This window comes from Leucopleurus acutus (genome assembly GCF_964270905.1).
Source record: "Leucopleurus acutus genome assembly, chromosome: 19".
Classification (NCBI taxonomy): Eukaryota; Metazoa; Chordata; class Mammalia; order Artiodactyla; family Delphinidae; genus Leucopleurus; species Leucopleurus acutus.
Genome location: NC_139161.1, coordinates 27,010,884 through 27,020,781, shown reverse-complemented (window position 1 = coordinate 27,020,781; position 9,898 = coordinate 27,010,884). Strand labels below are relative to the sequence as shown.

General features: G+C 47.1%; 2 protein-coding genes across 2 annotated transcripts in view; one reads left to right on the top strand and one right to left on the bottom strand.

Annotated features, from left to right (window-relative positions):
• The first annotated feature begins 444 nt into the window (after nt 1–444).
• ZNHIT3 (zinc finger HIT-type containing 3) lies at nt 445–9,093 on the top strand. The gene is made up of 5 exons (XM_082861132.1): nt 445–574; nt 674–705; nt 5,876–5,962; nt 6,955–7,038; nt 8,359–9,093. Exons 1-5 carry the CDS (start codon nt 489–491, stop codon nt 8,538–8,540), a joined length of 471 nt encoding a protein of 156 aa, XP_082717258.1. The 5' UTR covers nt 445–488; the 3' UTR covers nt 8,541–9,093.
• A 9-nt stretch (nt 9,094–9,102) lies between these two features.
• The window catches only part of MYO19 (myosin XIX), a 34,008-nt gene continuing 33,212 nt past the window's right edge, over nt 9,103–9,898 (bottom strand). The window contains exon 26 of the mRNA XM_082861130.1: nt 9,103–9,481. Coding sequence (XP_082717256.1) covers nt 9,353–9,481 — 129 coding nt within the window. The 3' untranslated portion in view covers nt 9,103–9,352. The remainder of the gene's footprint in view (nt 9,482–9,898) is intronic.

Here is a 9,898-nt window from a genome sequence, read left to right as displayed (position 1 = left end):
GCCCGTGAGCCATGGCCGCTGAGCCTGCGCATCCGGAGCCTGTGCTCCGCAAAGGGAGAAGCAAATGAGATGTGCGGGGAGAACCCAACGCCGGTGCAAGACTGAGAAAGTCCAAGCCAGAAGGTAAAGGACATTTAATCCCACGTATTCTTTTTTTACATACAGGGCAACAGAGCTGGAGAGTGACAATGACTTGCTGCAAGTCACAGGGCCGCGTAGGGACAGGGACAGGGCTACATAACAAGTTCTTCGAGGCCGTGACCTAATCAGAGAGAACCTCTGGTGGGGGGTACTGGTTGCGCATCGAGTGCATCGACTTTCTACTTCTCAGGCCTGAAACAATGAGCTGGATCAATCTATTGCTTTTGACTGCCAATAAGTGCTGCGCGCTGATTGGTCCTGGTTAAGGAAACGGAAGAAAAGGTGTGCACGTGGGACCTGCGGCGAGAGGCCTGGGCGCCGGGACGGAGCGCGTCCTGGGAGAGACCATGGCGTCGCTGAATTGCAGCACCGCTGTCTGCGTTATCTGTTTGGAAAAACCCAAATACCGCTGCCCCGCCTGCCGCGTTCCCTAGTGAGTGCCGGGGGTTGTGGGCTGCGGACGGGTGGCGGGGTGGCGAGAGGGTCCGCGCGGCCTTCGGGGCTGACGCGGCCTGTGGCTTTGTTTTTACAGCTGCTCGTTGACCTGCTTCCGGGAGCACAAAGGTAAGGTTCCCTCCTCGTGCACGGCAGCCCCCACGTCCCGTCGTTGTCCCCTGCTCCCTCCCGCCCTTGCAACGCCTGATACTGTAGGAGCTCCTCCTCCTGGGCGGGGTGGGAGGGCGGATACTTCTACCTGCGAATGTCTCTCCACATTTTGCACAATCAAAACCTTTTTTTCTGGGGCTTCCCTGGTGGCGCAGTGGTTGAGAGTCCGCCTGCCGATGCAGGGGACACGGGTTAGTTCCCTGGTCTGGGAGGATCCAACATGCCGCAGAGCGGCTGGGCCTGTGAGCCATGGCCGCTGAGCCTGCGCGTCCGGAGCCTGTGCTCCGCAGCGGGAGAGGCCACAACAGTGAGAGGCCCGCGTACCGCAAAAAAAACAAAAACAAAAACAAAACCTTTCTTCTGCCCTGCTTTTTCTTCTACGTATCATTCTCTCTCTCTCGTTTTTTTTTTTTTTTTTTTTTTGCATGTGCTGCGTGGCATGTGGGATCCTAGTTCCCTGACCAGGGATGGAACCCCTTCCCACTGCATTGGAAGCGCAAAGTCTTAACCACTGAACCGCCAGGGAAGTCCCCTATTCTCTTTTTCTTCTTTAAAAATAGTCGACCAGTTTTGCCGTAGAAGTCTCCCCTAGCTGTTCCTTCCTCTTAGTGCTCTGACGCAGCTCCGCATCATTTGCTGCGCTGGCTGAGGTTAACGACGTTTTCTTTCTTTTTTTTTTTTTTCGTTTTCTTTCTTTTACATAATATCTTGATAGAAACGTGGAGGTAGGTCAGTTTACAATAAGGAGCAAGGTCTTTGTCAAGCCTGCATTTTTTAAGTATCTTCAATCCGCGCCTCTTAGTCCTTAGGGATTCTTTCCCAGGACCTCTCTCTCAGTGATTGTTCGGTTAAAGTTCCTCATTGGTGGTTTGCCTGTAGTTTCATCCCCTCCAGTCTCTGATTTACAGCTGTGTGTTTCAAGCACCACCCTCTCCACTCCCCGCCCCGCTTTTTTCCTTAACCCTGATGTCTCTGGAGCATTTTCAGAAGAAACCTGTCAGCTCAAGATAGAAAAGAAGTAGAAATGCTTTGCTGAAACAGGGTTGGGGAGCTGGGTGTGGAACGCTTCCCTCTAGTCCTGCAGCCCTGTAAGGCCTCACCAAGACCCCCTAGGGCAATCTGGAGCTCTTAACTGTGAGACCTGGCCGCTGCTTGGGTAGTTTTTCTGAAATGCAGATTTGAGCAATTCACTCCCTTGGTGAACACTCCAGTCTCTCTGGCAGTAGTGTTTTGTTTTTTTTTTTAAGTGAAATATAGTTGATTTACAGTATTTCAGGTGTACAGCAAAGTGATTCAGTGATATATATATATATATTTCTTTTTCAGTTTTTTTCCATTATGAGTTATTACAAGATAATATAGTTCCCTATGCTATACAGTAAGTCTATATTGTTTTTTTTATATGTGTTTCTGTTAATCCCAAATTCCTAATTTATTCCTCCCCCACCCCTTCCCCTTTGGTAACCATAAATTTGTTTTCTATGTCAGTCTGTTTCTGTTTTGTAAATAAATTCACTTGGATCATTTTTTTTAGATTCCACATATAAGAGGTATCATGATATTTGTCTTTCTCAGACCTACTTCACTCAGTACGATAATCTCTCGGTCCATCCATGTTGCTGCAGATGGCATGATTTCATTCTTTTTTTATTGGCTGAGTAGTATTCCATTGTGTATATATACCTCATATTCGTTATCCATTCATCCGTCTGTGAACATTTAGGTTGCTTCCATGTCTTGGCTATTGTAAATAGTGCTGCTATGAACATTGGGGTGTATCTTTTTGAATTAAGAGTTTTCTCTGGATATATGTCCAGGAATGGGATTACTGGATCATATGGCAACTCTATTTTTAGTTTTTTAAGGAACTTCCATACTGTTCACCGTAGTGGCTGTGCCAGTTTACATTCCCACCAACAGTGGTAGGAGGGTTCCCTTTTCTCCACACCATCTCCAGCATTTATTATTTGTAGACTTTTTTTTTTTTTGGCTTACTGAATTATTTATTACAAGGCAAACACCACCCAGATGAAGAAAATAGAACTTTGCCATCCACTCTGGGAACCCCTCCACGTGACCTGTCCCGATCCAGTGCCCTCGCTTCCTATAAATAACCACTCTTCTGGGACTTCCCTAGCGGTCCAGTAGTTAAGACTTCGCCTTCCAATGCAGGGGGTGCACGTTCAATCCCTGGTCGGGGAGCTAAGATTCCACATGCCTCGGGACCAAAAAACCAAAACATAAAACAGAAGCAATATTGTAACATATTCAATAAAGACTTTAAAAAATGGTTCACGTCAAAAAAATAAAATCTTTAAAAAAAAAAAAACCACTGTCCTGACTTTTATAGTAATCACTTCTTTGCTTTTTCAGTTTTATTATGTAAATACGTGTCCTGAAAGCGTATCATTTAGTCTTGCCCATTAAAAAAGGTGGTATTTCTTTCTTTCTTTCTTTTTTTTGTTGTTTTTGGGCCATGCTGCTCAGCTTGCAGGATCTCAGTTCCCTGACCAGGGATTGGGATTGAACCCTGGCCTAGCAGTGAAAGCGCCGAGTCTGAACCACTGGACCACCAGGGAATTCCCCAAAAATGTGATATTTCTTTTTTTAAAAAAATTTATTTATTTTATTTATTTATTTTTGGCTGCATTGGGTCTTCGTTGCTGCGCGTGGGCTCCCTCTAGCTGCGGAGAGTGTGGGCTACTCTTAGTTGCGGTGCGTGGGCTTCTCATTGCAGTGGCTTTTCTTGTTGGGGAAAACGGGCTCTAGGCGCCCGGGCTTCGGTAGTTGCAGCACACAGGCTCAGTAGTTGTGGCACACTGGCTCTAGAGCGCAGCCTTAGTAGTTGTGGAACACAGGCTTAGTTGCTCCATGGCATGTGGTATCCTCCTGGACCAGGGCTCAAACCCATGTCCTGTACATTGGCAGGAAGATTCTTAACCACTGCGCCACCAGGGAAGCCCCTGATATTTCTTTTAAGTCTCTTTTAATCTGTAAATTCCTCCTCCATCCTTTTTTTTTGTTTTTTTTTTTTCTTTACAATTTCTCTGTTGAAGAATTCAAGCCACTTGACTTGTACAGTTACCCACAGTCTGGGTTTTGCTGATTGCAAGCTCATGGTGCACTTAGGCATACTCCTCAATCCTCTGTTTCTTACAAATTGACAGATCAGAGACTGGATCAGAGCTCAGGGTCAGTCTCTCTGGCAAAACTACAGGTGGTCTTAGGCATGACTATAGAAGGTGCATAATGTCTGGTGGTCTTTATGTTTTTTTTTATTGAAGTATAGTTGATTTACAACGTGTTAACTTCTGTACAGTAAAGTGATTCAGTTATACACATATATATATGTATATATAAAATTCTTTTTTCTTTACATTCTTTTCCATATGGTTTATCACAGGATATTGAATATAGTTCCCTGTGCTATACAGTCGGGCCTTGTTGTTTATCCGTTCTATATATAATAGCTTACATCTGCTAACCCCAATCTCCCACTCCATCCCTCCCCCAACCCCATCCTCCTTGGTAACCACAAGTGATCTCTATGTCTGTGAGTCCGCTTCTGTTTTGCAGATAGGTTCATTTGTGCCATATTTTAGATTCCACATATAAGTGGTATCATATGGTATTTGTCTTTCTGACTTACTTAGTATGGTAATCTCTGGTTGCATTCATGTTGCTGCAGATGGAATAATTTCATTCTTTTTAATGGCTGAGTAGTATTCCATTGTATATATGTACCGTATCTTCTTTATCCGTCTGTCGATGGACATTTAGGTTGTTTCCATGTCTTGGCTATTGTGAATAGTGCTGCTGTGAACATAGGGGTGTGTGTATCTTTCTGAATTATAGTTTTGTCTGGATATATGCCCAGGAGTGGGATTGCTGGATCATATGGTAATTCTATTTTTAGTTTTCTGAGGAACCTCCGTAGTGTTTTCCATAGTGACCGCACCAACTTACACTCCTACCAACAGTGTAGAAGGATTCCCTTTTCTCCACACCCTCTGCAGCATGTTATTTGTAGACTTTTTGATGATAGCCATTCTGACCAGTGAGAGGTGATACTTTGTTGTGGTTTCGGTTTGCATTTCTCTAATAATTATCAATGTTGAGCATCTTCTCATGTGCCTGTTGGCCATCTGTATGTCCTCTTTGGAGGACTGTCTATTTAGGTCTTCTGGCGGTGGTTCTTAACCTGGGTATTGCTCTCCCTAGAGACACGTGGTCACAGTGTTTTTGTTCTCACAGTAGCGGAGGCGATGGTGGTACTTCTGGTTATTCGTGTTGACTCACAAAAGCCGCCTGGGGTGTGTGAAGTTATCCCACACCATTAAAGATCTTTCCAACCTGAGTACAGTAGTGCCCTCTCTGAGAGACACTGGTCTGGGGAAGACAGACAGACCTGTGTGTGGCATTCTTTTGCTCGGCTTCCTCCTCTTGTGCCCCGGCCACATGCCAGGCCTGCCCCGCCCATCAGCTACCAGTTGCTCACCCCCATCTCCCTGCATCTGCCTACTCTTTCAAGGGTCCGGTCCAGCCATGGACCTTTCCCTCTGCCCCATATGCTCTTTCCACCTGGCAGCACCTTCCCCTCTCATCTCCCCGCCCTCTCAGGTGACTCGGATCAGACTCTCCTTATCTTGTCCATATCTCCGTCATCTGTGCGACTAAACCCCTCCGAGGGCCTGATGGCTTTCATCTGTGTGTCCCCAGTGGCATGTGGTACATGCAAATGAGGGCCTGATGGCTTTCATCTGTGTGTCCCCAGTGGCATGTGGTACATGCAAATTTGGTATCAGAAACTGCTGAGAACACAGTTTGATGCTGATTGAAGTCAGTGTGCTACTGAATCGTGGTGAAAGCCCTGTGCGATTCGGCCAGGCAGGGAGGTTGGAGACAGGCCCTAGGGGTGCACGAGGCCTGCTTCCTCAGCCCTTCTGCGGGGCTCAGGCTTTTACTGGCCCTTCACTGGATCTCTCACTTCCTCTCCTTCATCCCCACCCCCACCTATGTCCCTTACCCCATACATATGCTTCCCCCTAGAGGCTGGCTTGGTGGTGGCGTGTGCAGCCTTGTCACTTAAGTGGAGGCGATGTGCACCTGAGATTTGTGTCTTTTTCAGAGCAGTGCAACCCTGAAACTCGTCCTGTCAAGAAAGAAATAAGGTCGCATCTTACTGCAAAAACTAAAAAGCCTGTGGAAAACACAGGTGGGTTGGTTGACTCCAAACAAACAAACCTAGAGAAGGGTTTCAAATAGAATATGTTGAAAGGAGAGAGGAGAGGAGACTGGGCTGGGGCCAGGAGTCAAGTTCCTTAGGGAGCAGCATCTTCCTCAGCCCTGAGCACTGGGGCTGGGGGCACACGTCACCACGGGTGATGTTACAGAGCAGCCTGACGGTTCAAGAGAAGAAAGATGGGGGGCAGGAGGCAGAGGGGGAGAAAGGCCATCACCATGGTTTGGGGGTGAGTGGTAGACACTGCTGGCGGGAGCCTCCTCCAGTCACGGCTTCGGGTCCCCCTCCCTGGGCCTGGCTGGGGCTGTAGGTTCCCCTGAGCTGGGCCTAGGTGGGGTGCTGCCTTTGGTCTCGCTGCTGCTGGGGCCCTCACAGCTCACAGTGGGAGTGGGCTGTCATCCTCTTCATCCATCTAGCCTTTCTTTAATGCCTCCTGCGGGCGATGCACCATGCCAGGCTCTGGAAGCAGCCCCTCCCAGCACCACCAAAGAGGCATTGAACATTCACAGCCAGGGGATGGCCCATTTCTGCCCTTTGATAAACTGTTGTTGGGTTCAGAAATTTCTGCCCATGCTGAAAACACAGGGAAATCATGTCAGTGGGTTTTTACAGAGCATATAATTTTTTGGCCATGACAGGGCTGGAGCCGCCATGGTGAGGGGAGATGGGGTGGCAAGAACTGGAAAATAAGGCCCTAAAGCCCACAGACCACAGGGAAACACATAGAGTAAGCGTGTGAACACTCGGATGCATTTGTTACTCACCAGTTCTTTGCTTTCCTAAAAGGAGTGTTGGTTTAGTCACAAATTCCAGAGAAGAGGTTACTTTTCTCTGTACCCACTTGCATATCTCTGTTCCTGTTGCGTGTGTGCACATATATTTTTTATCTATTGGAGGAGTTATTAAAACCTGGCACCTAGGTTTCCTTTTCAGTCATAAGCAGTTGATTGTGTTATATTCCTCAGATGATGATGATGACTCTGTAGCTGATTTTCTCAATAGTGACGAGGAAGCGGACAGAGTTTCTTTGCAGAATTTAAAGAATTTAGGTAAGTCTGTGCTGTGCTTGTTTACTTCTTTGTGAACCATTGAGATACATTGGATTGTACAGAATGTGATTTTTTAAAATAAATTTATTTATTTTTGGTTGCATTGGGTCTTCATTGCTGCACGCAGGCTTTCTCTGGTTGTGGCAAGCGCGGGCTTCTCTTCGTTGTGGTGCGCGGGCTTCTCATTGTGGTGGCTTCTCTTGTTGCTGAGCACGGGCTCTAGGCGCACGGGCTTCAGCAGTTGTGGCATGCAGGCTCAGTAGTTATGGCTCATGGGTTCTAGAGCGCAGGCTCAGTAGTTGTGGTGCACGGGCTTAGTTGCTCTGCGGCATGTGGGATCTTCCCGGACCAGGGCTCGAACCCGTGTCCCCTGCATTGGCAGGCGATTCTCAACCACTGCGCCACCAGGGAAGCCCAATTCTGCTCCTCTTTCAAGGCTTGGTTCACATTTTCTCAGCTAAACTTTTCTTGACCTTTGGTCTCTCTCAGAATTAGGTACTTTTTCAGCTTCCCATGGTGTGCTGTGATATACCACCCCCCACGTTTTGTGGTAGTTTGTCTCTCACACCAGCCAGGGGCCTCCGTTTATTCCTGATCCCAGTGCTCGCTTTACAGTCCAGTCATTCATGCAGACTGGGTCATCCCAGGATTTGATTTTTCAGAGGGACGCAGTGTTAATAATGCCCAGCATTTTTGTAGGACTGCTGCATTTCTATTATGTGTATAATTAACTGGCCAGTGTAATTCCTAAAAGTGGTGTTATTTTCATTTTTCCCATTTGACAGAGGTGGTGCTTTGTAGCCAGTCCCATGGGAGTGATTAGTTAGACTGAGGTAGGAGCTGAGCTGGGTGTATGTGTGAATGATTTTGTAAGCTGTAAAGCACCGTACACGTTAGTGTCAGTTCACTGCTACTCATCCTGCTTTGTGCTGGATCAAGCACACACTTAAACATCATTCAGAGATTTGGTGTAACTGTCCTTGTCGCGGAGAACCTTCATGCTTATGGAGAGAAAACATGCCCACATGCTGCTATTCTTTGTATCTGTGCTGGTAAAATAATGCCATTGCAGCTAAGAAAAAATTAAGTTAAAATATTTACAGAGATATAAAGAATAAGAATCTGATAGCGTTTAACTTGGAAATTTATCTGATACGCTGATCTCACCTTATGTGAAGTGCTGGGTTAATTTGTGGGTTTAAAGGGTAAGGGGATGCCACATCCTTGGTATTTATTACATTTGAAACATTTGGCTTTCAGCTATCTCTGCCTATTCCCACTTGAACTCAGCTTGGTTCTCTTTCCCTGTTCATTTTTAAGGGGAGTCTGCAGCGCTGAGAAGCTTACTGCTCAGTCCACACCTTAGACAGTTGATGGTCAACCTCGATCAGGCAGACGACAAGGCAAAGCTCATGCGAGCCTGCATGCAGGAGCCTTTGTTTTTGGAGTTTGCTGACTGCTGTTTAAGGATCGTGGAACCGTCCCCGAACGAGGATTCTTAAGGTGGATTATTGTGCTGCCTGCTCCTCCCAGGAGGCCAGCTCGCGTGGGGCCCTAGCAGGGGCGGCGCTTTCCGGACATTGAGCGGCTGACCTCAGGTAGGTCCTGCACATCCTTATGTCCATTGCTGCAGGCTGGGGTGCACGCGGATGGAGGTACTCCAGGTGGCAAACCCTTTATGGAGAGAGAACTTGACATTCAGATGGTTGTTTTTAAATGTTTTATTTTCGGTACAATTAAGACATAAATGACATGGTTTTCACACCCATTTGAGTTAAAACTTGATCAGTGTTTCAAAATTAAAGTGTGGTGGTTCTGTGGTGCATTGCATTGCTTGTCATTCTTGATTCATAATCTAGTTGCTTGAAATTACATTAAACAACAAATATTTAAATAGTAATAAGCTTTGTTCCTTTTAAAGGAACTAAAGGCAAAATTTCAGCCAGAATTTTAGAGCTCATTTCAAGCTGACTTTGCCTGTGGGGTTGGAGGAGCGGGTGCCTGCTGTCCCACCGAGTGGGTTCTGTGAAGGCCCTAAAGTTTCTTAATCCAGGTTTGGTAGCTACCAGCCCTGACACCTGTCAGGGCTGGAGGCGTAGATCGGCGCCCCGGGCCACTGGTGCAGCTGCCGCTCCGGCCTGGCCTGCAGGCTGGAGCCGCGGCTCCCGACGTGTGCTCCGAGTCGCTGTGGGAGTTGTTTGGCAGCTGTGTGTTGATTAGATGTCTTTGGCAAGGCAGCTGGCAGGAAAAGGCCGTGGAGAAACAAAGGCACCAGGGAGGGCCCAGCCAGGTGAGGATGGAATGTGAGGAGAGATCACACGTGGCCCAGCCTGTGTCTTTCCAGCAGGATCTGATTAAAGCCAGTAACACTGTTGGGCGAAGGTTCAGGGCAGATGTCAGCATAGCGCAGTGGAGACTTCCTGCAGTGAAACTTTATCGAACCCTGGGGAAAGAGATGCAGCTTAACCCCAGCTCCCAGGAGTGCCAGGGCTAAAGGTACCTGACAGAGTGAACGCTAGAAATGCAGGGAGGCAGGGACATGTAAGTAAGTACCCAAGTGAGAGTCACAGCAGTAGCACGATTGAGTTAGTCAATGTTGTTGTCTTCTCCTTATTCTAAAACAATGGCAAAGTCCAAAACAGTATTAAAATATAAAATTCCACATCCATTCAATGTGAGACAGATGAGGAAACACTAGGAGGGAGCGCCCCCATACTAGGAGTATGGCCTGTTACATTCTTATGCCTTCTTAAAGATGGAAGGTCAAAGAACTGCACTTCTGGTTACACTCTGGCTGGCCTGTGTGTTGTCATGGAGATTTTATCTAGATTAGGAAATTCAGTGTTTCCTTCTTTCTGCC